The sequence below is a fragment of the Oryza sativa genome, chromosome 9, assembly GCF_034140825.1.
Source record: "Oryza sativa Japonica Group chromosome 9, ASM3414082v1".
Classification (NCBI taxonomy): Eukaryota; Viridiplantae; Streptophyta; class Magnoliopsida; order Poales; family Poaceae; genus Oryza; species Oryza sativa.
In genome coordinates this window covers 26604960-26631543 of record NC_089043.1, presented here as the reverse complement: position 1 = coordinate 26631543, position 26584 = coordinate 26604960, and the positions used below count along the sequence as shown (strand labels likewise).

The window sequence follows — 26584 nt, the reverse complement described above, 5'->3', positions numbered from 1 at the left end:
AAATTATGTAAATATAAAAAATGAAAAGTTGTGCTTAAAATACTTTAGATAATAAAGTAAGTCATAAACAAAATAAATAATAATTTTAAAATTTTGTAAATAAGATGAATAGTCAAATAGTGTAAGTAAAATGTTAAAATCTCTTATAATAGATATAGATAGCGGAGGGAGTATACTAGTAGTACTCTACTGTACTCTACCTCTATCATTGTTCTGTTCAACTGGTTGACCATTAGTGGGATCTTGCAACATCTACGGCCTACGGCAGTTAAGTGGAAGTCAATAATTATAGAGAAAGTCAAGCATATGGTACTGGCGTACTGCTACTATCATCACCGTATATGCAAGACTAGTTGCAGTTATCTGATGCTTGCATATTAAGTGCAGAACTGTGCACAAGTGCAATTTATTTAATGTTAAAAAAAAAGTGCAATTTATTTAGCTCACTGCTCACCAGAGTTTTTGAGTCTGATCATGCACTCCTACCCTTGTGGATTTAAAATCAGTAGGGTTGGCTTGTGGTACGATGTGATTACTGTACAGTGTACTAATCCCATCAAAACTTATACACTAGAGACAGGTACAGTTCATTTGTACTTAGTATAGTACTAAGATTTTTCATGTACTCCAACTCTCTTCTTTGAAACACAACGGGGCAGCCGTTCTCATGTTCAGATTATCAGATATTGGCTATTTTAGTTTGTACTACTAGCAATTAGCAAGGGCATAAACAATGCCCACTTGATTGCTCCACTATTTAAACTCTTCTCTCTCTTTTTGGCTGTGTTTAGTTCCTGAAAAAAAGTTAAAAGTTTAGGGAAAGTTGGTAGTTTGGAAAAAAAAAGTTAAGAGTGTAGGAAAATTTTGGATATGATGTGATGTGATGGAAAGTTGGAAGTTGGAGGTGAACTAAACACGGCCTTTATCTATGTGTGATATCTGCAAAATCTTAGATCATGTCATAGTTACTATACAGCCCAAGCATACAAATTGGCAAATTCTCTAGATGAAGGATGATGAATCAACTGATGACCACATTTTCAAAACCATATGCATTGCCCTAACGGAAAGGACTTTAAAGTTGCATGGAGAATATGCCATCCAAGTCAGTGGTGAGCACAAAAGAGTGTACTCATCCTCCAAATCCTACCTAGGATTATGATGGTTGAGTGGTGCCCACTGATCAATCCACAAACATGGAGCAGAGGAGACGTCCAGGTCAAGCTCCTCTTGAATCTTGATGATGAGCAAGCAGCAGCAGCAGCAGCAGTAGAGGGACACTTGCCGACCTGCCGACCACTCTGCTGCTGTCTGCTCCATGTTTAACCACACGTTTCCCATTCACTGCCAGCTTTGAGGAGCCATGAAATAGTAACACGGCACTTAACCAGACATTTCTCTCACTGAAACTATAGGATGCAGTCATGTTGCTGCTCATGTTCGGGAGAACGTACTCTCTCCGTCAAAAAAAACCATCTTCACTTGTCCGGATTCATTCCAAGAAGCTTTTTTTTTTTTTGGATAGAGGGACTTCAGTTAAGGAGATGCAAAAGAATTTGACGATACTGTTTCTTCAGGGAAGAAAAAAGAATTTGACAATACCAGCTGGTACCAGTGAAACACTGCATGTTCAGTGTACAGTCAGTAATGAAACATGATCAGATAGGCAGCACTGATGTCTGATGGTGTCGAGGCACTCATGATAGCAGCATAGGAAGCCTTTCATGGAGACATTATCAAGAGACTGGACGCCTTCATGGAAACAGAATGACTGAATGAGAGTTGGAAGATGTGTGCACAGTGTTTTGGAAAATAATGAGCGTATAATTGTGACTGTCAGACAAAGCAGACATGTAATTTCAGACGCCTAATTGCTGACTTTACATTCATTGCGTCTTCACAGGCCCATGGAACAAATTCATGAGTGGCATAAACTTTGAATAAAAGCTGTAAAGCTCTGATAAGTCCGAATGTTTTTTAGTACACTGGTACTACTAGTTTCAGCTTCCAATACTCAATAAAAATGCAGGGATTGTGACAAAAGAGAAGGTTGGTAAAATGACTGTAGGAGTAGTAGTCAGAGTGATATCACAATTTAGACTTGCACCAGGATTATAAATTATTGGTACTGTGTGTAAGGCATTATTTGGCATGAATATGAGTTATCCACCATGGTTCTGAGTAATAGCTCTTGAAATTTAAATGAACAAAACTAGTTGAAAAACAGATTTTTGCTGCGATTCAGTAGATCATTTGTCCCCTTTGTCGATAACTGGGCACCTGGAGCAGAAGTCAGAAATGAAGAGGAGGGGGCACCTGAACCAGAATGGATTGAAACAAAGCTGATCATGACGTAGACTATGGCTGTGTTTAGTCCAGCGCAAAGTTTGAATTTTGGTTGAAATTGGAGATGATGTGACTGAAAAGTTGTGTGTGTATGACAGGTTGATGTGATGGAAAAGGACTGAAGTTTGGATCCAAACTTTGGATCTTAACACAGCCTATGTGATTGCTGTCAAAATTCATAAGTACGCTGTTCATAGCTCCCAGAACCTGCAGCCCGTGAATTCTTCTCACCTCTGACGACTAATGAGTTTTTCTGCCGTTTCAGTTCCAGAAACGAAGGCTCCATGCCTCCATATGGTAGAGTAGCATGCTGAGTCTGAGACATGCAATTTTATGAAAAAGATATGCAGATCAATCGTTGATATACCGACCTGCATGCCAGCCTCTGGATGCCGCACCGATGGATCGACATACAACAACAATTCAGAGTTTCAGACATCCCCAAGAACGTGACATTTTATATCAATTCAGAACTAAAATCACATACTTTGATCCACCTCATATCTCTTCAACGAGTTGTATCTTTATATAATACAGCAAATGTATTGGTCAACGATGACGTCTAACCCAATTAAGAACGTCCAACCCAATTAAGGATGACTGCATTATTAAGAAAACGAAACAGAGAATCGGATGCGACAGTTTATGTACCCTTGAATATAATGCACATACACAACCTGATCAGCATAGTCAAGTGGACAGGGAAGGTCAGGGGCATCTCTCTCACAGCAGGGCAGACAGAATCGTTGCAATCAGAAATGAAACATTAAAGAAACTTCATGAGCAGCTACACACAATCTATTCATCAGGCGTTCACAATCTAACAGAATCACTGAATATCACATGGGCACGAACATTCAGCACCAGAAACAAGCATTCTCTTCATGTATTTTATAATATCCATCTATGATTCGACATCAGTATGAAGATGTCGTTCAGAAAGCGCAGATAACAGAGGACACAAGTGACAGGATCAAGTGATTACTACAACCAGCAGCAAGATATGATCCATCAAATGAAAAGTGATTACTACAATCAGCAGCAAGATATGATCCATCAAACGAGGGACACTGATTAATTTATTGTCAGAGGACTAGAGTACTGAACAAAACAAACTTTCCTGCACATTACAGCATGTGACAAGCATATCATATTTTGAAAAAGGGCGAGGGTTCTAAGACTGTTTTCTGTTTTCCTACAAGGCCTGGATAAATGTTAGTACTCTACAGATCAAGTATGATAAAGTCATCTATTTCTACATGGAATTCTCAGAGAACATTTCCATCATGCAAAAATCCAGAGTGGTCTTCAAAGATTGGTGAAGCACTTGAATACCTTATGCATAAGGTATGAAACCCACCAAACATTGAAGTTCACTGGCAAAGTATAAATAGACTGGCATATAAGGTGGTACTGACGTCGTTGTAACAAAATAATCACCCCCATTGTTTCCATGACGAAATAGGCAAGAATTGCAACGGTATTGACATACAAACACCAATAATATTTACCCTCAACAACTTATTTTCTTGAATCAAAATTACAGAATGGAGACCAGACCACAGTTTGAGCATTTAACAGACTGAAATAAGGAGTCAAGAGATCCAGATAAAATTATACATTTAGCACAAAACAGATGAATAGGGAGATTTAACGACCAAATGACTAGGTGCCTCCTCGTCCTCCTTGATACGAACCACTGTTTCTACTTTATAATCACAAGATTCACAACGCCATATCAAAAAACCCAGACGAAGTTACCAGATACCAATTCAACAGCAGAACTTGGCTGTTCTGGATAGAGCATAGGTTTCGACAGAATTGAAGTGGACTGCCTAAGCAAGGGTATGATATTCCCTCTGGTACTGGTCTGAGTCAAGAGCAACAAGCACATAGACTGCGTAGATGATGCCAGGGACATAGCCAAGGATGGTGAGAAGCAAGCAGATGCAGAACTCCATCTGTTTAAGACATAATAAATATCAACACTATTAGTATGTTACCACGAGGGGCGGAAAAGATAGAATGCAGAACTGTCAGTAGTGTTATCAGCACAAAAAAAAAAAAGCTTGTTCATCGCTGATTCATTCGGACTATGCCTATGGTTTAACTTTTGATATCAACACAGGCAGATGTAGCAGAGTCAAGAAAACTATGCCATTATCACTAGTCAAAATTCAAACATAATCCCCATGCTCTTTGTGCAGCACTTCCACTTGAGCATAAAAATTGGCCTGGGGATGACTAAGTTGACAATATATGCGCTATAATACATCGAAGAACCAGTTTAAAATAAAATAACACCAGGCAGATTATATGGACTTGTGACAAAATTTCAGCCTACTCTCTTGGATCAGTTATCAGTAGATAGGGATTGCATAATTACCAGAAATTCTAGGGTACTTACACTGCAAGGATTAACATAAATCATAAATCACAAACCGACAGTAGCACTTTCATATGAACTCCAGATGAAAAATGGTTAGAGAGAGAAACCAAAGGAAGCCCAATTGCATAGGATAGCCATTGCACGAAGCAGAGCTACATCGAGAGTTGTCCACCCAAGATTCAGCGCTGGCAGCGCAGCGTTTGGAGCTCGGGGATTCGCAACCACTCCCAGTATCCTCGAATTATTATTACTGGATGCGAGCAAAATCGACCTACCAGATCGCAAAAAATTCGCCCCCCGAAATTGAAATTCTAACGACCAGATGCACACGAGACAACGAATCCCCCCGATCCACCTATCCACGAACAGTAGCAGAGCGAGCGGGAGATCGTCGGGGAGGCAAGGAGAGAGATAGGGAGGGCAAGAAAGGGGATTCGTGGCGGCGTACGCTGCAGCATCCGAAGCGGAGGAAGACGCCGAGGGGCGGGAGGATGATGGCGAGCAGGATCTCGAGGAACGTGCAGCACCGGCCGGACGCCATGGGTGGAGGATCTCGGATCGGATCCGGGGGGATCAGAGGCGAGCGGGATCTAAGCTATCTCCTCCTCCTCCTCGTCGTCCTGCTGCTGCTTCCGCTGGCTGTGTGTCGCGTGCGCGTCGTCTCGCCTTGTCGCGTTGGTCGGTGGCGTGGCGTCGCGCCGAGGAGATTATTACAGGACGGACGGGGTATGGGCCGACACGTCGCCTAGCCTTAATTACTTATCATTGGTTAGTTTATGAGTAAGGCTTAATCATGATTTGTATGATGGTTAATTACTTATTCCAAATGTTTCAAATTGATTTATCATTCTATCTTTAATCTAACTTATGTCACGTTGAACGAGTCCGATGAAAGATTAAGTATAGAGACATAAAAATGAGAAATCATTAGCACGGACTTCCTTCATTTCATATTATAAGTCGTTTGATTTTTTCCTAATTAAATTTTATTAGCTTTTATCAAGTTTGTAGAAAAATTTAGCGATATTAAATTAGTTTTATCAAATTTAATATTAAATGTATTTCTATAATATGTTACTTAAAAAGGTCAAACAACTTATAATATTTATAATATATAACGGATAGAGTATGATTCATTGATTTTTGATTATTTCAAGATTAAAAATAAATTTATATGATATTTGAAAAAACTTTTATATAGAAAGTTTTTCACGTAAAATATATCGTTTAGTAGTTTAAAAAACTTGTTAACAAAAACAAATAAAATATGTGTTTCAATTGTGAAAGAATATGGATTAAACATGTCTATGTCTATTTTTACCATTAACTTTTGAAAAATCGTTTATTTTAAGACTTATATAAATTACGAATTCTTATGCTAAATAAAAACTTTGTGATATTAGAATATACGAATTTATAAGAAATAATAGTTAAAATAGACATGCTCGACATAACCCAAAACTAAAACGATATCTGACAATGGTTAATGGATTGATTGATTAGCTCAGCACCCTCAAAACCGGACACGGGAGCCTGCAGTATCATCGACGCGACACCGGTATCGTGTACGGATTCTCTCCTTGTTCTTTTCCTCTTTGTTTAGAAAAACACAAATCATATCCCTCTTTTAATTAATTTTATTAAAATGCATTGTCCCCGATTCCATCGTACACCCCTGGGGGACCAGCCTAGCAAACCAGGAGCCCCAATTGGCTGTAAACTAACCAAAAGCATCGCATTAACATCTACCCGTACTAATCCCATGCCAGCTAGATCATATGACTACTTAATTAGCATGCTAATCGCACAGTTTACCGTATTTAGCAACCTCAAATGCAAATCAATCTGCGATAACAATGTCAAATTCTAAGTCCAATAAAGTGCCCACGTACAGATCATTTTTTTTTTCGTGAACACTAAAAAAGCTTTGATCGCGGATATATTACAAGATTACGAGATCCAGGGACAACAAATCTGACAGACAGGTTTGCATTGGGAATGATCCTCGTCTTGTACCATCAAACCCAACGTGAGCTGCGTGATTAAGATTAAGAATTTAAGATTATTATTATAATGTTATCGGCTCAATTAATCCATAGGCTCCCAGGAGTTAGTGGCCAACACGGCAACACATGCCAGGATCCCAGCTCTGCCTGCAGAAGCACACACGAAACAACCTAAAACTACCCTGAAACTGAAAGTCTCAACTCTGAAAAAATGGCTGGAAAAGCGACAGATGATCAGGAGAAAAATATTCCTGAAAAATGGCGAGATCTCTTTACTCTAATTGGCTGGCTGGATGTGTGCATATATGAAGGATTGTACTGTGATTCTGGTGAAGATTCAGGAACATAATTAATGAAGTTCTTAGCTATGTGAGTTTGATCCGTAATCTTCTTGTTCTGAAAGAGAAAAACGAACTCTGAATCTGAAGAGATTATGATAAGCTACAGGAGCATACTACGTACAGAGTATCCTCCTGGCATGATTAGTAGCGTACCGACTTTAATTAACCCTTTAAGAATAATGTATACTAGTAGAATACTGTTGGAGATTAGCTGACGTGTGGCTGTCTTAAGGTCTCCTTAATTATATATTATGGAGGTTAAGTACAGTGGGATAGCAAAGCATTGTGATGTTTGCATAATTGCATTTTTTGCCGCCATTAAAAAGGCTGTGTAGCCTTGACATGCCGACATGTGTGACCATCTAATCGCTTTTGCTTAACAACTACAATTAGCTTATCTAATTTTATCCTCCAAGAAATCAATCAAACAAAGGGTGACAGATGTTCAGAGAGCTTGACATCCCAGCTGTAAATTTTTGTTCATACACTGAAGCCAATACTTTTGAGACATCAGTTAGAAAGTAGAAAAGAAAAAATCTATCTTGATGTGTGGTGTTTAGCCACCTGGGGCTTGAAAGTTTGATGGTGACAAATCAAACGGTGAGATAATCACTATATATCCTGTCAAACTCCGTTTGATCCTTGCGAGTATGAACAGAGTTTCGTTCAGAAGTGTATCCACAGGTTAATAATGAATACTTTTCCGTTCATCCAATATGAGAAGTAATTTTCCGTGCCACGTGAATAGATAAAGCTTTTTGCACAAGGTGACAATGGAAGGTAGATACTCACATTTGTAGCATTGCAATTTGATGATGGAAGGTAGTTTTGGATCAATGTCATTCATGTTTTAAGCTATTAATTAAGCTGCATAAAGTACATAATGTTTCGTTTTTATGGAACAAAATAAACGTGTGAGTATTGTACGAGAAACTAGTACACCTAAGAAGTTGCCAAAAGAAACTAGTAGTTGCCATGATAAATGTGCCACGATTTAACCTATATTCTTAGCTTCTGAATTATTATGTGCACGTTTCCTAAGCAACTAAATAGATTTTTTAAGAAACATTATATATAGAAATTTCTTAGATACTTTTCAAAATCCATCTTTATTTTTTTATATTTAATTCATTTTATATGTGCCTTTGAATTGTAATAAAAAACCAAAATATTAACTATAATTATCGGCTGCAATCTAATTCGAATGTAGTAAAGCCTCTACTATGGATGTGGTTGAGAATACTATTATTTCATCATATATACTCAGTAATGGCTCAAATCTAATTGCAATTAACAATAATCATTTATAGGTATACCGTAAAAGTAAACTTCGATATAAGAAAAGGAAAAGTAAATAAAGCAAACTATTCAATCACTAGATTAATTCTTACAACTATATGCTCATGTTAAAAACATTAGATTATTCTCACAAGAGTTATTCGATGATAATACGATCGTGATGTAATAACTGCAGATATATTTTAACAAAGAAGCACAAATCAAAACAAGAAATTATTTCTTTACTAGAGATAAATTCTCTATTTCAAAAGAAAGAAAAGGCTAGAGATAAATTCTGAGGCAGGAGTATATGTATCTGTTGATAACCACCAAAACGGTGGATCGGTGATCTACCGGAGGAGGAGAGGGCATTGCAACAGGGCGGCGAGCGAGAGAGAGAAGGGAGGGTGGCGGTGAATAGAAAAAGGAGATACGCAATCTTCCCCGAATCCCCCACCCCTCCTCATCTCCCTCCTTCCCTTCCGCCTCCGCCTCCGACTCCTCCTCTCCGGCTCTCCTCTCCTCTTCCCGTCGCTTCCGCCCCCTACAAATACTCGCCCACCTCCTCCTCCCCTCCCCTTCGCTTCCTCCTCACCTCGCCTCTCCTCGCCTCGCCGCCGCCTCCTCCCTCGTCGTCGTCGTCGTCGTGAGTACCCTCCTCCTCCCACTCCTCATCCCCTGCTTCGATTCCGCGATGTTTGGTTCCGTGGCGAAGATCGCCCGCGGGGATCGGGGGAGCGCCACTGTTTTTGCGATTGTGATTGGGGTTTGCGTTTGTAATAACGGTGCTGGTTGGATGCAGGGGGGTGTTTGGGGGGATTCGGTTGGGCGGCGACATGGGGGTGTACCTGAGCACGCCCAAGACGGAGAAGTACTCCGGCGAGGGCGGGAACGACCGCCTCCGCTACGGCCTCGCATCCATGCAGGGATGGCGGACGACCATGGAGGACGCGGTGAGTTGAGTTCCTTCCTTCCTTCCTCCCTCCCTCTGTTTCCCCTTCCACATTACATTATTGTTGGCTTCTGCTTTCTGGTTGATTCGCCACCACCCTAGGACCCGGAATTCGCAACTGTTTTTTAGGTCAGGATTGTCTCTCGTAGATTTGCTTGATTGGTTAGCCGCCAAAAGTTGTTGTTCCGGGGAACTGGCTACGTGGATTGATTCCAATTGCGTTCGCCAATGGTGGTGTTCTGTTGCCCCAATGATAAGACTCACGGTAGCCTTTTGTTGCGCCTTGTCACTTGCATTTGGAGTCCAGTGCCGATACTAGGGCAGATAAATTGATCACGATGATTAGCACTAGGAGTGCCGTTCGACATTGAGTTCTCATTGATTTGGCATGACATTAGGGACCGTTTCAGGTGAAATTAGATTGAATTAGTGGCTGTACCTGTTCTTTAAACGCTTATTGAGTGCATCCTTACATTGCAGCACACTGCCCTGCCACGCCTGGACGAATGCACATCCTTTTTTGGTGTCTATGATGGCCATGGAGGTAAGTTTTTTCATTGATTTTCTGTTCATGTCCAACTCGCTATTATGTTGCATCTTCAGATCTAAACAAAGACGAGTGCGATTTAATGCCTACCATTTGGTGATTGAATTAATATCATCTTACAACTTTATCCATTACTAGTTGCAAATGATTGGTGCCTCTGTAGTTTCGATGGCATAACCTTAGCAAGTTCAATTAAGCATCGCCAACTTTCACCTAACAAACTACACATATTAGGTAACCTGAGCTGTGTTGAGTTGATGATAATCTCATCCATTCATTTATTCATCATCTCATCCATTCATGCAGATTAGGTAAACTTAGCTGTGTTGAGTTTGGTAGTCCAGTAACCTAACAGGGAAATAACAATCAAACAGTCCAACATTTTCACATTCCCTTTTTGATCGTTGTAAAAGGTAGAAGTGCATTGAGTAGGTTTAAATTGATTCATCTTTTTCATATATTTTTTTTGAAACCAAAACTTAATGCGCTTCTATGTTGTCCTTTTATCCACATCATGGACAAAACTCTTTATGTTGTGACTTGACAAACTGTCCTTTGTAATTCCAGGGAAGGCAGTATCTAAGTTTTGTGCGAAACATCTACACTTGCAAGTACTGAAAAATGAGGCTTATTCATCTGGTGATTTGGCTACTTCTGTCTTAAAGTCATTTTTCAGGTATGTAGCATGTACCTCTTTTGAACATGAAGTGCTTTTCAGTGAAACTATCGTATGCTTGGTGGTTTTAATGAGTCTGCACCGCTTTTTACCCTTTCAGAATGGATGAGATGATGAAAGGGCAAAGGGGGTGGAGGGAACTGGCTGAATTGGGGGACAAGGGACAAAAGTTTACTGGCATGTTAGAAGGCATAATATGGTCCCCGAAACCTGGAGAGTCAGATAAACCTGAGGACACTTGGACTGAGGAGGTAAAACTGCTATTCTAAAAGTTCCTTCATTACCAACCATTTTTGCTGGATGATGGAATTGAGGGGCCATCTTTGATGTCATGATGCTTCAGAGTTATTCCTTGGTAGAACAAGCATTTGACGGGATAAAATACTAAAAACTGATTCGATGCTAGTAATTCTGAATTCATATTTAAAGAGGCTTGTCTTGAGTGGTGCTGCTCTTAAGTATGTGGATTGGTGAAGGGGGCTTGGTCCTGCTTGTTATGTGATTAGGGTTTCTGCAGAGAGGGATGTCTTTCTTAAAATACCCATTTAAATCCTTAAGGGATGTCTCTCTAGTAGTTATCTTGAAAATATGAGAAGTGCTCTTGAGTCAGGAGTGCCTATGATCGTTGCATCTGAAACTTAGGTCAACACTAGTTTATATTAGAAGGTGATGTCCAGTTATTTTTAAGCATGATAACATGTGATCTAAAATTCATTTGGTGAAATACATTATTACAAAATATGTTTGTACAAATAAGGAAAACAAAGGGAATATGCACCATTCGTTAGCACTGAGCATATATGTAACTTACGAAACATCAGCTCCAGAGTTCTATATTTTTATACATGACCTTGTTTCCTAAAAAGAAACTGTTCTTGTGAAATTCTAGTGAATGTAGAGTTCAACTAAACTGCTCTAACTAAGTTACTTAACCAGGGTCCTCATTCTCATTTTCCTGGGCCAACATCTGGAAGCACTGCTTGTGTGGCTATCATAAGAAATGATGAACTCATTGTTGCAAATGCTGGTGATTCCCGGTGTGTGCTCTCAAGGAAGGGTCGAGTACGTCAGTCAGACCTCTATATCTCTGGTTTTATTTGTGAAGAAAATGTTAGAATATGTGTCCTGACTCAGTCTTCTGCATAGGCTTATGACCTGTCAAAAGATCACAAGCCAGATCTTGATGCAGAAAAGGAGAGGATACTGAATGCTGGTGGTTTCATTGTTGCTGGGCGGGTCAATGGAAGTTTGAACTTGGCAAGGGCAATAGGTAGCACCCTCTCTTCTCATCGAAAAACAATTCCTTAGCTACACGCATAATTTTTATTTATCCTTTTGTGCTTTTCCACCAGGGGATATGGAATTGAAGCAGAATGAATTTCTCCCAGCCGAGAGACAGATTGTCACTGCTGAACCTGAATTAAACACAGTGGGTTTTGTTGACAATTTCTGTCACTGTATTTGCTTTGGACAACATTTTTTGTAACATGGAATTTATTCGGCTTGCTCAGGTTAAACTTTCTGAGGATGATGAGTTCATCGTTTTAGCATGTGATGGCATATGGTATGTCCTTTGCACCAATCATTCTCTCTTGAATATCTTATTGAGATAAACAATTTTAGCTATTTTTACCATCTGGTGTAGCTGCTGCTGATTTTTGACAACTCAATTTTCCAACAACAGTTTTAGTTTATTAGCAGATTTGATTTTTTTAGTAAAAAGAAACAATAGTTGTAATTAGGGTAAGTCCAAAGAAATGACATCATCTTCTATTGGTAAACCATTTGGACAGCCCTTGGAGATAGTAATTCACAATTCTTTTTAGATGATGTGTACTAGTGCACTGTGTGGCGTGCAGATGCTGATATGTAACTTCTTTTATAATGGATCCCAGATACATAAACATCCAGATAACTTTGTATACTAGATGTGAAGCTGATTTTTTATACCTGCAGTTATTTTGAAATGGTGCTAGATCTTTTGTCAACTCTTCTATGGATTATTCTGTATTCTTTGTAGTTTCACTGGATAGTTTATCTGAGACGTAAATTTATCTTATGACAGGGATTGCATGTCAAGTCAAGAAGTGGTGGACTTTGTTCACAAAGAAATGAACACTGTAAGCAACTGATATTCACAGAATTTACATTATGCACTAAAAATATATAGTTCATAGTGTTGTGTTTTGCAATATGCTTATGTTATGGTTTCCTAATTTACTGGGAAAACAACTACAGGAGGATAGCCTATCTGCTGTCTGCGAGAAGTTGCTTGACCATTGCTTGGCACCTGTATCCGGTGGTGATGGCTGTGATAATATGACAGTGATCATAGTCAAGTTCAAGAAGCCAAGCAAGTCAGCTGCTACTTCAAGCACAAATCAATCTGTCTCTTCAGAAGAGATGCGACCAAAGTGAGCTTCCTTTAACCGTCGCACCTAAACCATATTCCAGATCACGAAATCTCGCATTGTAAAAGCCTGAGTTCCCCTTTCAGAATTTGAGCCCTTACCTTTGTGAACAGCGAGCTTGATGATGGCCCAAGCGATCCAAACAAGTAGCAGGCCGAGACCGAACCATGGAGTTCCAACCGGTGATAGACAAAAAGGATAGTAAGTGGTGTATATAAGAAAAGGGATTCTATTCTACAGTCACTATAGGGTTTGTTCTTTCTTTCAACTAGCATCTTTTTCTTGCACCACAACCTGTAATACATGCCATGTTGCTTAATCGAACTGGGTTGTGTGAAATGCATGAATTTTCCAATGCTCCATCCTGTCGCTGCTTTCTCCGCCTGGAAATTTTTTCCTGAATCCTGATGCTCTATCATGAACCAATATTCTTGCTGAATTAATACTTGAATATAAATCTGATTTTGGTGCTACATTAATCAAGTCCCTGATAAAAATGCGAGCAAAACACACAATGTGCCAATGTTCTTGAGTTCTTCCAAGCACAAGTGCAGAGATTAATTAATCATGGCAATATGGCGACAGCTGCGGCGGCCACGGCGAGCACTGCCATCCACACGGCGGCGCCCGGCATGGCGGCAGCGGCGGCCTCCTGTGCGGCTCCGTCGCCGCCGTGGTTCTTGGCGCCGTCGCCGGTGGCATTGTGCTTCAGCGGGTGGACGGTGATGGCGACCTTCATGCCGGCCTGGCAGAAGCCGTTGCCGCAGATGAAGTAGTAGCGGCGTGAGTCGTTGAGCGGGATGAAGTCCTTGCCGGAGGTCCAGTTGCCGGCGACCCCGGCCATGGTGCAGTTGTCGTACCCCGTCTGGTTCACCTCGAACACGTTGTGCGTCCCCTTCTGGTACCTGAACGCTGCAACGCCGGCACAAGCACAAGCATCTCGTCGTCGGAAATCATTGCTGCTGGAGCGAAAGAAAGGAGGAGATGGAGAGAGGAGGCTTACAGATGAGGTCGCCGACGTAGAAGGTCTGGTTGCCGGACCAGAGGGAGTAGTCGATGTTTGGGTTCCAGCCGTGGTTAGCGCCGACGATATGGTCCGTCGCACCGGCGAGGCTCACGGCGAAGCCGGCGACGACGGCGACGAGCAGCAGGTGGCACGCCATTGCGCCGCCGCCGAGCTCAACCCAGGGAGCCAATGGAAGGGTAAGAGGAGGGGAGAGAGAAGCACGGGCGATTTGATTTGATTTATGTGCCGTTCGTGTCAGAAATCTGGACCCTTTTTTGTTCAGCCTTTGGCCTGAACAAGGTACCATGGATTAGTGCAAATTGGGCGAAATTTGAATCATCACGCGCCACCGCCCTCGACGCCGGCGGCAAACACGCCGCCCTGGCCCCAGCTTGTCGCCGCCGTCTACACGCCGTGGAACGTGAAAACATGCGGACGCCCACATGGCAGGGCAACTCAGACGACAAGACTGAAAAAGACATTGATCATGGCAAGTTGATATTGATTCCATGTCTCCCGACGGTCTGAGAAATCATGCCACAGAATGCGGAGCAATTTCATACCGATGCCTCCAAAGTTCCAACCACAAGCAAAATTAAAAATGGGAGAAATGTCACACACCCAGAGCACACCACCAACACCCAGGTTGGATAGTACTTGAAAGCAAAAGGGACATTTCATTCTAATAATATAACAGTGATTAAATTGTTACTGGTACATCATATTGATTTCATACTGGTGCCAGAGTCAATAATACCATTGATTAGAGTACAAGCAGTTCATAATCAATTGAATTCTTATACCAGTCCATTAAAAAAATTTCACCAAAAAACAACTCCATCACAATGTGTTCTATCCTTGTAGTCTTGTACTCCAAATTACTACAGTAAGATGTATCGTTTAGCCATAACAAACATAAATTGTTCATAAACTAAAACCTAAAATGTAACTTCACTGAAAATTTCTTTAAAAAAACCCAGGGGATTGATCCCCACTTCGAACATACAATTCCCATGACTCAGAAGGCTTAAAAACATATGCTGTGCTCTGTAGTGTTGCAACTAATCAATCTTCACAGATGAGTAAATCAACCTCGTGAACCAGAAACAAGCGCAGAAACCGATAGTACCAGTAAGCACAAAGAACGCTAATGAAGCAAGCAACATGTACCCAAAGTACAAGATGCCAGACACCAGCTTAGTAATCTGCAGCTTCGTGAAGAAGTAGAAAGCAGCATATAAGAAGAGATAAAGTGCTGAGGATCCCGAAGTGAGGTAAGATCTCCACCACCACATGTAGTCCTCACTGCACAGTTGGAAATAGCAGAGCACGACCGTAATCTCGGCACAGGTGATGATGAGGATAACAAAGACGAGGAAGAGGAAGCCAAAGATATAGTAGAATTGGTGAAGCCAGATAGAGGTGAGGATGAAGAATAGCTCAATGAAAACAGCACCAAATGGTAGAATGCCACCAATTAGAATAGTGAAGATTGGATTCATGTACCAAGCTTGCTCGGGGATCTGCCTTGGAATCTTGTTGGTTTTAACTGGAGGTTCCAGGGCAGGTTTTTTGAATCCAAGATAGCTCCCAACGAACACAAGAGGCACTGAGATACCAAACCAAAGGAGGACCAAGGCGAACATAGTGGTGAAAGGGACGGCACCAGATGACTTCTCCCCCCAAATAAGAGCATTCAATATGAAGAAGATAACAAAAGCAATCCCTGGAAATAAGAAGGCTGTGCGCATAGTTATTCTCTTCCACTCTGAACCCTTGAACATCTTGTAGAGGCGTGAAGAAGCATAACCAGCAAGCAACCCCATCAAGACCCAGACAAGAAGCATCGCGGTCATCAATCCTCCCCGATTTGATGGAGAAAGGAAACCCAGAACTGCAAAAATCATCGTAACCAGCAGCATGCCGAAGAATTGGACACCAGTACCAACATAAACGCAGAGTAAATCAGAGTTGGTTGGGGGGCGGAACACATCTCCATGAACAAGCTTCCAGCCAGTTTCCTCTTGCGCTTCTTCTTGAGTTTCAAGTTGGTTGTATCTAGAGATATCTCTATATAGAGTGCGAAGCATTATCATTGCGACCATACCAGACAGGAAAAGCACGATCATGAGAGAGTTGACAATAGAAAACCAGTGAATCTGATCATCAGTCATCAACAGATAGGTGTCCCAACGGGAAGCCCACTTGATGTCACTCTCCTGCAATGAGGGAAAAAGATTCAATGGAAATCATTGCAATAAATTTAACATTAAGAGAATAGGCAACTATCACATGAAGGGGGAAACAGAATCCAAACAAAACATGCAAAACTAGTACCTCAAAGTGAACATCATAGGTGAATATGATTTCTTTGCCAGCTTCGACCTCCTGAGGAGAGTCAGAACTTGTTACAAGCTTGTTAGCATGAGGGTCACATGTGCTCAGGCGAGTGTTCACGCCATCCCATTTATCATCAAGCTGATGCTTAATGCTGCCATAACAGTATATAAATAACACATGCATTAGGCTCATTTATATAGAGCATATGCAAGTAAAACATCAAAGCACAAAGTAGAAAGAAAACCTGTATGGCTTGACCTCAAATCCCACTATTCTAGAAAGTTCTGAATCATCGTCCTTGTGGTACTTCACTAAAAATGACAAATGGTTGTGAATGAAGTACTTCTCTTCCTTGCTCTGTGAATACATTTATATATCACAGTTTGTTAATCCAGAGCATATATGAATAAATAGAAGGTCAAGCAAGCATCAATTGAGTGCACAACTTACTCCGGTGTACTGGCCCTTGACACCAACATGATAGCCACCTTGGTAAGCAATGTTCTTATCTTGCCTTAACACAGAAACAACTAGCGGGAGATTGTCAAGAATCCTGCAAAACAAATCATGTCACTTTGGAAGATACTGTGACTTGAAGTGCAACATTACCTATATATCCCTTACATGTTCACACGATATTCATCCTCTATCTTTTCCTTGAGCTCCTTTGCTTCTTTCTCACCAACAGTTAATTTGCAGACAATCTGGCACATCTTGGGCTCTCTCATTTGAAACTGTAGCTCAAACAAAAAGAATGATGGCAAACAGAGATTAAGGCATATTACTTCAAGGACATAAACTTCAAAATATGAGTTACCCGGTACTAACCACATATGGAGAGTTCTCAATGCGATCACCACGAAGAACCTCACCGAGATTTTCAGCACTGTCAACGATAGTTTCTGGCTTGCAGAAAGGAAGGGAGTAATATGCATAGGGTAGTTGAGTTTTTACTGATGTCAGCTTATTCACCTTCACGGGAAGTGAATCACCCTGTAGATAAACAGGAAAGGCAATTATAAGGGAAATCCTGGCCACAAATAAAATGTTATGATGCCCTAAACTATTCCTTGTTAAAGGTAACATTTATTTGGACTTAACATATCAAGATGCGGCATGGCATGTGTACACATGAAACTACAAGTGCAAAGAAACAGGAAGATGAGCCAAACCAGTCTGATCTAACAAATGAATCTTCTTTGGAAAAGAACTAAGCAGAACAATAGTTATAATTATGATCGATGAAGCAGTGAACCAATGCATTATTGGGTGACTCACCAACCCAATTTCAGAAACCAGTGCCCATGCATTGTTCTATGTTAACTTTGTGATCATCTAATTCCATAGGCAAAATCAGATAAGCTGGAATAACCACTGGACCTAGATACACCAGAGGAAAAGAAGGCAAGCAAAGAATTACAGTTCAGATCATTTAAGCGATGGCCTTCTTTTAGTGTAATGGCAATGGATTTTTAATGAGTAACCCTTCAGAAGATGATCTTGTGGTATGCAATTACTGTGAGTTGAGTTTTTTCCGAGACGGAACTTCTGCTTGGCTCGGATGGCCAGTGCACATCCGTTTATTGAGCTTAACTTTGGTTCAAACCAATGGATTTTCTCAGAATCACCTATTCCAATACAATACTTGTTGGAAACACACACGTTTAACGAGAGGTAGTTTAATGTTACTACTCAGAACAACCAAAATCTGATGTCAAAGTTTATACAAAATCAACCAAACTAGCTATTTTTGGCTTAAATCCACCATTACTACAAGAGTTTGATGATGCATGCAACCTACACACTCCAAATGGACCAAATGGAAGTATTTGGAACAAGCGAATTGTTGGTGCAACCGTGTGAATCCCAAGCTCAGATATATATCCCACCACCAATAATCGAATCAGGAGTACCTAACACCCAAAGCCAGATCTACGAGATCCCATCCCATCCCAGCCATGGAACCGAACCCCCACCCCGTTGACCAACGACCCAGATCCAAACCCGAGCACGCGCGCAGCAATTCCTAGCTCGACGAAGAGGGGGATGGGATCAGAGCAGCGATTCGAACCTTCCCGAAGTCGGTGGGGGCGACGCCGGGCAGGTAGAACCCGGCGGCCGGCGCGGCGGCGAGCAGAGCCACGAGCGCCGCCGCCGCGGCGAGCCACCGGAGCATCTCCGGCGCTCGCATCGCTCGGCGAGAGACCATGTCTCAGGGGTCTGGATCTGAGCGCGGCGGCGGCGATGCGGCGGGGGCGGCGGCGACGGCGACGACCCGCGCGCGGAGGAGGAAGAAAGCTTGGGGCGTCGGGTGGATCTTTCCCGGGGTTTTTATCGGATAGAAGTTTATTTTTTTTGCGTTTTGGACCTTCAAGTTTCGTGTAATTATGTTTACAGTGTCGGCTTCGTCGTTTGACCACGTGGCTCTGCACATGCGGGCGGCGTCGTTTGACCCGGCGAGGCAGCCGATGCTGGTAAATTCAAATTTTCTTTTTTTGAAAACTTTGGTAAATGCAAATATTCAAACGGTAGATTGTGTGAAGCTTCTGGGTCTAAATTAAGGACTTTTCTATTTTATTGAAAAATCAACCACACCGAAATTCGGCAATATCAAATTTTGATATGATACTAAATTTTGGTAGCATTGGATAAGTTGGTTTAGAGCTAAGGCTCTGTTCGCTATCCGGCACGTAAAACGATGTTCGCATTAACGTGTGATTAATTAAATATTAGCTATTTTTTAAAGAATAGATTAATATGATTTTTTAAACAACTTTTGTATAGAAACTTTTTGCAAAAAAACACACCGTTTAGTAGTTTGAAAAGCGTACGCACGAAAATGAGGGTGGGGAGTTGGAAACCCTGGGGAACGAACGTAGCCTTAAATTTCGGTGGAATTTTTGGGGCACTCCTACCGATCGGTTGCCCGATCGAATTTGAGAAAAATCGGGCGCTGACATCAGCGCCCGATTTACGTGCAAAAACTACTTTAAACTGATTTCTCTTAAATTACTTATCCAAATCATGATCCGATTGCACCATTAAATTCGTTGCAATTAAATCTTCAAAATAAGACCACACATGAATATATTCCGATGAATTTTTTTAGCTTATTATTGAATTATTTTTAAATGTTGCATGATGTTCCAACAAATATATCAGAATTGTTTCACTAAGTAGATCGAAAATGTTTCACTCATTTAAATCGGGTGTTATTTCACCCTATATAAAAATAATGTTTCAGTAAATAGCGAAAGAATGTTTCAGTTCACTGTAACATTAGATCTATACATAAGTGAAACATTATGAGTACACTAGGTGCAACATTTTTCGGTGGAAAAAAAAATAAACTAAATTCCCTTAATAGGGGGTTTCCAAAATATGTAGGTTTTTTTTGTTGCAATGGAATGTTTTGTTCACTGCAACATTAGATCTATACATAGTGAAACATTGTTAATACACTGGGTGAAACATTTTTGGTGGAACAAAAAATAAACCAAATTCCTTTAATGGAGAATTTCCAAAATATGTGGGTTTCTTTTTTTAAAAAAAGTATTTTAATTCACTGCAACATTAGATCTATAAATAGTGAAACATTATAAATACACTGAATGAAACATCTTTTGTGGAAAAATGAGAAAGAAGTGGGCGGGCCCACACGTGGGGGGAGGGGTGCGAGGGGGGAGCGCCCGATCCGGCTCCCCCGCGCCGGGCGACCGACGTCAATCATTCTCAGAATTTCTGTGAGCGAAAACTTTCGAAGTTACAAAATTATGATAGGTTGATAACGGTAAGGCTTGTGTAGTTTGTTAAACTATTAAATTTTGATAACACCAAATTATCAAGTTTTGTTGGGTTGAAATCAGCAATGTAGTGAACACGGCATAATTCTATCTTTATCTCCTGGACAAGCAAAGAATGCCTTTAAAATCTTTCATCGATTGGAGAACAAAAAATCCATCGAATCCTGCCCTTGCCAGCTAGCGACCTTTGTCCCACTATAAAGCTTGTCACGGTGTACAAATGCCAAATTCAGACAAAATTCGGTAGAAAACACGGCGCTGAATAAACTCATTCACATGTAAATGAACATACATGTGCAACAAGTTACAAGTGTCTCTAGGACCTAGTTTTTACATGTTATAAATAAATATACATGTAAAAAATAAATGCAGTGTTAACTTCTTTGGGTGAAAAGATTTTGTTATATCCTCGCAGTTGGAGCTATATATATGGCTGCTTGTTAACCTTCACGCAAAATGTACATCATGTACATGTTTGGGTTCTAAATGTTCAGTTGGAAAGAAAGGCAGTATAAGAATATGAATAAATATTTGAGTTATCATTTATCATTGGTAAATATGCAATGCAAGCCTGTAAGTCCTCTCAACATCTCACATTTCTGATACAACATTTTAGCCATCAACTTCAATTGTTTGAATGTTCAACTCAGACAGTTCCATTATTGTACTAGCTGAAAGAAGAAAAAAAATAGTTTTCTATACTGCACATGTAACATGCGGACTAAAGTACATGATCAAGAATTTCTGTTCTAACAGGATTACTGCAAACAATACATACATGCAGCCTTCTAATATCTATTGACGACAGATTTCATGCCTGAAAATAACCCAATTTGGTGACATGATTTTCAGAGTCCATGTTACTCAGCGCAAGTGGTGAATCGAAGAACGAACTCCGCATGATGATCAGTTCTATACCAAGCAGATGGTATGAGACTGATTACCTTGCTCTATGCACCATAACAAGCAAGGACTGGAACCAACGAGTGGCAATAGGAATTAATCCTTGGGAGTTGATTGGTATAGCACTAGCTTCAATCAGGAGGGGCATACAACCAGATCATGTTAATGGTCAGGGCATGAAGCTGAAATGCACCACATATAGTGCAAAAAAAAAGGTATTGGAGCTGGCTATAGGCCTACATATACGAACGATCATACAAAATGTTACTTCAACATTGACAGGTTAGCTATCAAGGGGAAACAATTAAAAAGAACCACCACCTAGCGATTCTAGTTGACAAGATCTACTTGTTCCATAGCTCTCTTCTTCAATTTCTTATTATATGCATGATCACTTCTATGCGGCACTGATATTACATTTTAGTGGTGACTGCAAAAAAAAAATAAAACAAGTTCACCTGATTAATGTCTCAATTTCTGATGTTACTGATATATTGTCACAAAGAGAAGACCTAAAAACTTGCACTGCTTTTTCATTGATGTAAAACAACCAAATAAACTTGCCATGATAACCTAGCAATTACACTATTTATAATAGTATTGATGTGATTGCAGTGACTATAGTTTTCCACAGCACAGATTCAATTCAATTCCTGGATAGTTACCAGATATTAGTTTTAGAAAAAAAATATTAAGCAAATTTAGGATTTTCCTTCTATATTCATGCATTTTAGTATTGTTTCCAGTGATTGGTTATCAAGTAAATCCAGTATTGCTTCCAGTATATGAAACTCTGACTCAAACCAGTTGGTTTTAATGGCCTACAGAAATATACATGTAACATGTAGCTTTGGCAAAATTTTCACATATTAAGTCCCAGCCCAAAACAGGGCTATCAGAGGATTTACTCTAACCAAGCATAGGATGTCTGTAGTCAAAAAAAAAAAGGAGCAATATAACTTGTCTACATGGAATCTGTTCATTATCATCTTGAAAATATAATATTAATATAAAAACTAATAAATGTGAACAAACATAATTTGCCAATCTAAAAACAGAAGTTCCTACTTCCTGAAAAAATAAAATCCAATTCATGGAGATCCGGGTGAGAGTTTACCGGTTTTCAATTGAGCAGACAATCTTTCACGTAGTCAGTCCCAAGTTTTGCTCCAAAGCAATCGATTGAGTTTACCGGAGTTACTCCGGCGGCCCGGCCGGCGGCGGCATCTCGCGGCGGCTGCGGCGTGACGCAGGCGTGGACGCGACTGTTGTGGGCTTCCAAACGCGCGTGTAATTTAGCCCGTGGGCCTTTCATCCGGGGAATGGGCCGGTAACCCGAGCTGCCAAATGAGCCTACCAGGTTTTTCCCCCTCCATTCATATATCGCGATCTCGAGTGAAAATTTGAATGATGGGTTCATGATACCATGATTGAGACACATTACATTGTTTTAGGGATATTTTTATTTCATACACATGAGTTCAAATTTTCTCAAGAGGAGCACTAGAATTTATTCAGTGGATTAATCCGTTTCTATTCTACAAATAAGGTTTACAAATTAACCATCAAATCATCGCACATGCATTGCCCTTCAAATAATCATCCCACAGGCAATATCATATAGGAGCACTAGTTTAAACCAGGGTCTAACATCGCACATTCTAGTGTCACAAAACATAGCACGATGACATGTGCAAAGCCACAGAACATCTCTCGCAAAAGAATGATCTACGTCTATTGCTATGTTGAACAAAACCAATACTTTCGGAGTTACCATACTATGTGTACCACGGTAGCTAATGCTTCCAATTAATACTACCCCATTTGCTTTACAATAGTCATCTTCTAAAACTTGGATAAGAGAAATTGAGTGGCAGCCTCAGAGTCAAAATCAATAACCGACTGAAGATGATATAGAAATTAAAATCTTCCTGGTTTTTACACATACTAGCTCAAGGTAATCTACTGTCGATTTTTGTGCTCACTGAATTTATCACTTTCGTTTTTTTTTTGTTTTTCTACATTCTGTAAAAAGTGATATCGATATTCAGTTTCAACAATAAACAAACAAACAAATAAATTGACCAAAACTTTGTTTTTTTTTTGAGATAGACCAAACTTTTGTTGATAGGACATAAAATGGTCAAAGTTTCTCGAGAGAACATAAAATGGTCTTCTTCTCTTAACAGTTCAAGTGGTTTGCGACTGCCTCCTTCCGACCTTCCCTACGAAGCATCGCACATTCCCACGCGGCGCACGGCCTCCATCAGTCCACCACCCAAAGTGGATCTCGGCCACCCCACCTCCACCCCGCCCGCTCGCCTCGCCTCGCCCCACTCCGCCGCAGCCGCAGCCGCGAGCAAGCGAGCGAGCCCAACTCAACTCAACTCATCCAACCAACCCAACCCCCTCCGCTTCCAGATCCCTCCACTCCACGCGTTGCCGCCTCCTCTCCAGATCTCGATCCCTCCCCCGCGGCCGCGGCCATGGCCGCCGCCGCCCTCCGCCTCGCCGTACTCGCGGTCGCGATCGGGGCCCTGGTGGCGTCGTCGTCGGCCGCCGTGTGCCCGCACGCCAACCACACCGCGCCCTTCGCCGCGGACTTCACCATGCTGCAGCACCAGCTCCGCGGCACGGTCCGCCTCGCCGACGACGACTCCTGCGCGCTGCGCCTCACCCGCTTCGACCTCCTCGCGGCCTCCCCCTCCGCGCGCTTCTGGGCGGCGCGGGGGGACTCCCTCGCCGACCTCGCCGCGGGCCGCGCCTTCTCGCCCCACCCGCTCAACTCCACCTTCCGCAACGCCACCCTCCTGCTCCCCTTCTCCGCCCCGCTCCCGCCCCTCCTCGCGCTCTTCGACCCCGACACTTCCTCCGACCTCGGCCACGTCTTCCTCCCCGTCTCCGCCTCCGCCTCCGCCTCCAACGCCACCGATGATTCCGGCGTCGCCTCGCCCTCGCCGTCGCCGGAGCCTGTTCCCACCATGTTCGACAACTGCCTCCCTCTCGCCGAGAACAAGTACCGTCTCCGTTGGACGCTCAATGCCTCCGCCGGCACAGTCGAGATCGGCCTCGAGGCCGCCGTGGGCTCCGAGTACTACATGGCGTTCGGGTGGGCTGATCCCAAGGCCAATTCTCCCGCCATGATCCATTCCGATGTTGCCGTCGCCGGATTCACCGAGGAAGGTATGCCATTCGCCGAGGACTACTACATAACCGACTACAGCGAGTGCACGCTGGGGACCGATGAATCGCCGGTATCTGGTGTGTGCCCTGACAAGGTTTATGATGAGGGGAAGAATGATTCATTGCTGGTGTACGGTCACCGGCGGGATGGAGTGTCTTTCGTGAGGTATCAGAGGAAGCTTGACACTGGGGATACCAAGTATGATGTGCTGGTGAGTGCCACGGAGGAGATGGCGGTTGTCTGGGCCATTGGGAAGCTGCGGCCGCCGGATACTCTGAGGCCACACTACCTCCCGCAGAACCATGGGGGGCCGAGGGACACAACCTATGGGTTTGCAAGGGTGAATTTGTCGGAAACGGTGGACAGCTGCAACGGACCATTGGATGCTGACAACAAGGAGGATCAGGAGAGGATCATCGCGGATGCAAAGACACCCCTGGTGGTGACATCTGCTCCAGCCGTCCGCTACCCAAACCCACCAAACCCTGACAAGGTGATTTACATCAACAAGAAGGAGGCTCCTCTGCTGAAGGTTGAGAGAGGTGTGCCAGTGAAGTTCTCAGTGCAGGCTGGGCATGATGTTGCACTTTACATCACGTCGGATCCAATTGGGGGGAATGCTACACTGCGGAATAAAACAGAGGTCATATATGCTGGCAGCCGGGATGCTCATGGTGTACCAGCAACTCCTACAGAGCTGCTTTGGCTGCCTGATCGGAATACACCTGATCTAGTCTACTACCAGTCATTGTATGAACCGAAGATGGGTTGGAAAGTTCAAGTTGTTGATGGAGGCCTTAGTGACATGTATAATAGCAGCGTCCTTTTGGATGATCAGCAGGTTACTCTGTTCTGGACTCTGTCCCATGATTCTATATCTATAGCAGCTCGAGGTGAGAAGAAAAGTGGGTACCTTGCTGTTGGGTTCGGGAGTGGCATGCTGAACAGTTATGCTTATGTTGGCTGGGTTGGCAATGATGGAGTTGGGCGAGTCAAGAGTTACTGGATTGATGGAAAGAGTGCAGCGGGCATCCACCCAACATCTGAGAACTTAACCTACGTCAGGTGTAGGTCAGAAAATGGCATTATTACATTTGAGTTTACTCGTCCTCTTAGGCCTTCCTGTAGTGGAAGGGTAGAGTGTAAGAACATTATTGATCCAACCACGCCCCTTAAGGTCGTTTGGGCTATGGGTGCAAGCTGGTCAGGTAACAGTCTTACAGATAGTAACATGCATTCTATCACAAGCAGTCGCCCCATACGTGTGCTTTTGTTGAGAGGTTCTGCTGAGGCAGAACAGGACTTGCGTCCTGTTCTGGCTGTTCATGGGTTTATGATGTTTGTTGCCTGGGGCATCTTGCTTCCTGGTGGAATACTGGCTGCCCGGTATTTGAAGAACTTGAAAGGTGACGGGTGGTACCAAATACATGTCTATCTGCAATACTCAGGAATTGCTATAATGTTCCTTGGTGTCCTTTTCGCTGCAGCTGAACTCAGAGGTTTTTATGTCAGCTCAGTGCATGTTAAATTTGGTGTCACGGCTCTGCTGTTGGCAGGTCTTCAGCCACTAAATGCCTACTTCCGGCCCAAGAGACCAGCTAATGGGGAGGCTTCATCCTGGAATCGTGTCCTCTGGGAATACCTTCATGTTATCACAGGCAGGTCGGCAATCATAGTCGGAATTGTGGCACTTTTCACTGGAATGAAGCATTTAGGCCATAGGTATGATAGCGAGAATGTAGAGGAGCTCACTTGGGCCTTGATGCTGTGGGTGCTTTCTGCTATAGTTATAACACTTTACTTGGAGTATAAAGAGGTCAAACGGAGGAGCGGCGACACAAGCTCTAGAGGGCACTGGGTGTTAGGTAACACCGAGGAAGACGATTCAGTTGATCTTTTGCATCCTGACAGTACAGACAGGAATTCAGAATCAAGTCCTTCTGGTGTGATGGAGGTCCAGCTTGAACCTCTTGCTAGATGACATATATCAACATATATTTATCCCCCAGAGTCAGATACAAATACACCAATTCCTATTTTCACATATATGGGTGAGATCCACAGGTCGTGATAATTTGCTGCTTCACAAGAATCTAGTATTTATATGGCAGGATGATGCCAGGCAACACAAGATCTCCAAACTGTCTTAAATTTCCTATTTACATTGTATAGTGTACATTTTTGACAAATAGACAGGCACAATTTATTACATTACCCAAGTGATTCTTTTTCAGTCAGTTTAGAGATAAGAGAGGGATGCTAGTTGAGGTGTTTATTTGCACATTCGCAGCATCATTAGCTGAGCTGTGTATTGAAGAGAATGCTAGAAACCATGTATCATATCCACTCTGAAGTCGGATACTATTCATTTTGAGAAGAGGCAAAGCGATTTTACACTATTA

The 26584-nt window shown here is 42.2% G+C and overlaps 5 protein-coding genes across 6 annotated transcripts; 2 read left to right on the top strand and 3 right to left on the bottom strand.

Moving 5' to 3' along the window:
• Window positions 1-3749: 3749 nt before the first annotated feature.
• On the bottom strand, window positions 3750-5449 carry LOC4347832 (hydrophobic protein OSR8-like). The gene is made up of 2 exons (NM_001422944.1): window positions 5184-5449; window positions 3750-4307 (listed from the first exon to the last, which is right to left on the bottom strand). The coding sequence occupies exons 1-2, from the start codon at window positions 5274-5276 to the stop codon at window positions 4182-4184; spliced, it is 219 nt and encodes a 72-aa protein (NP_001409873.1). The 5' UTR covers window positions 5277-5449; the 3' UTR covers window positions 3750-4181.
• A 3343-nt stretch (window positions 5450-8792) lies between these two features.
• LOC4347831 (probable protein phosphatase 2C 70) lies at window positions 8793-13308 on the top strand. Of its 2 annotated transcripts, none has more exons than NM_001422940.1 (12): window positions 8793-9006; window positions 9163-9313; window positions 9793-9856; window positions 10427-10535; window positions 10636-10786; window positions 11472-11597; window positions 11682-11805; window positions 11888-11964; window positions 12047-12099; window positions 12601-12655; window positions 12774-12949; window positions 13060-13308. In NM_001422940.1, the coding sequence occupies exons 2-12, from the start codon at window positions 9197-9199 to the stop codon at window positions 13094-13096; spliced, it is 1089 nt and encodes a 362-aa protein (NP_001409869.1). In that variant the 5' UTR covers window positions 8793-9006; window positions 9163-9196; the 3' UTR covers window positions 13097-13308. The 2 variants fall into 2 exon arrangements, with proteins under 2 accessions (NP_001409869.1, NP_001409870.1); NM_001422941.1 differs by having other exon boundaries at window positions 13033-13304.
• Window positions 13309-13379: 71 nt separating this feature from the next.
• LOC4347830 (lamin-like protein) lies at window positions 13380-14199 on the bottom strand. The gene is made up of 2 exons (NM_001422942.1): window positions 13950-14199; window positions 13380-13858 (listed from the first exon to the last, which is right to left on the bottom strand). Exons 1-2 carry the CDS (start codon window positions 14107-14109, stop codon window positions 13512-13514), a joined length of 507 nt encoding a protein of 168 aa, NP_001409871.1. The 5' UTR covers window positions 14110-14199; the 3' UTR covers window positions 13380-13511.
• Window positions 14200-14611: 412 nt separating this feature from the next.
• On the bottom strand, window positions 14612-18590 carry LOC4347829 (transmembrane 9 superfamily member 9). The gene is made up of 7 exons (NM_001422943.1): window positions 18364-18590; window positions 17121-17285; window positions 16917-17026; window positions 16743-16845; window positions 16537-16649; window positions 16290-16443; window positions 14612-16171 (listed from the first exon to the last, which is right to left on the bottom strand). Exons 1-7 carry the CDS (start codon window positions 18499-18501, stop codon window positions 15014-15016), a joined length of 1941 nt encoding a protein of 646 aa, NP_001409872.1. The 5' UTR covers window positions 18502-18590; the 3' UTR covers window positions 14612-15013.
• Window positions 18591-23215: 4625 nt separating this feature from the next.
• LOC107276724 (cytochrome b561, DM13 and DOMON domain-containing protein At5g54830) lies at window positions 23216-26581 on the top strand. The gene has a single exon (XM_015757067.3). The coding sequence runs from the start codon at window positions 23485-23487 to the stop codon at window positions 26161-26163; it is 2679 nt and encodes an 892-aa protein (XP_015612553.1). The 5' UTR covers window positions 23216-23484; the 3' UTR covers window positions 26164-26581.
• Window positions 26582-26584: the final 3 nt, after the last annotated feature.

Bases quoted from the DNA above. Each gene is read 5' to 3' on its own strand.
- LOC4347832 (NM_001422944.1), bottom strand. From the start codon at position 5,276: ATGGCGTCCGGCCGGTGCTGCACGTTCCTCGAGATCCTGCTCGCCATC. The intron at 4,308-5,183 runs GTACGCCGCCAC...TGTCTTAAACAG, and splicing joins TCCGCTTCGGATGCTGCAGC to ATGGAGTTCTGCATCTGCTT.
- LOC4347831 (NM_001422940.1), top strand. From the start codon at position 9,197: ATGGGGGTGTACCTGAGCACGCCCAAGACGGAGAAGTACTCCGGCGAG. The intron at 10,787-11,471 runs GTAAAACTGCTA...TTACTTAACCAG, and splicing joins AGGACACTTGGACTGAGGAG to GGTCCTCATTCTCATTTTCC. The intron at 11,598-11,681 runs GTACGTCAGTCA...TCTTCTGCATAG, and splicing joins TGCTCTCAAGGAAGGGTCGA to GCTTATGACCTGTCAAAAGA.
- LOC4347830 (NM_001422942.1), bottom strand. From the start codon at position 14,109: ATGGCGTGCCACCTGCTGCTCGTCGCCGTCGTCGCCGGCTTCGCCGTG. The intron at 13,859-13,949 runs GTAAGCCTCCTC...CCGGCGTTGCAG, and splicing joins CTACGTCGGCGACCTCATCT to CGTTCAGGTACCAGAAGGGG.
- LOC4347829 (NM_001422943.1), bottom strand. From the start codon at position 18,501: ATGGTCTCTCGCCGAGCGATGCGAGCGCCGGAGATGCTCCGGTGGCTC. The intron at 16,846-16,916 runs GTAAGGGATATA...TTTGTTTTGCAG, and splicing joins GATGAATATCGTGTGAACAT to GATTCTTGACAATCTCCCGC. The intron at 16,444-16,536 runs GTTTTCTTTCTA...CTGTTATGGCAG, and splicing joins TTTGAGGTCAAGCCATACAG to CATTAAGCATCAGCTTGATG.
- LOC107276724 (XM_015757067.3), top strand. From the start codon at position 23,485: ATGGCCGCCGCCGCCCTCCGCCTCGCCGTACTCGCGGTCGCGATCGGG.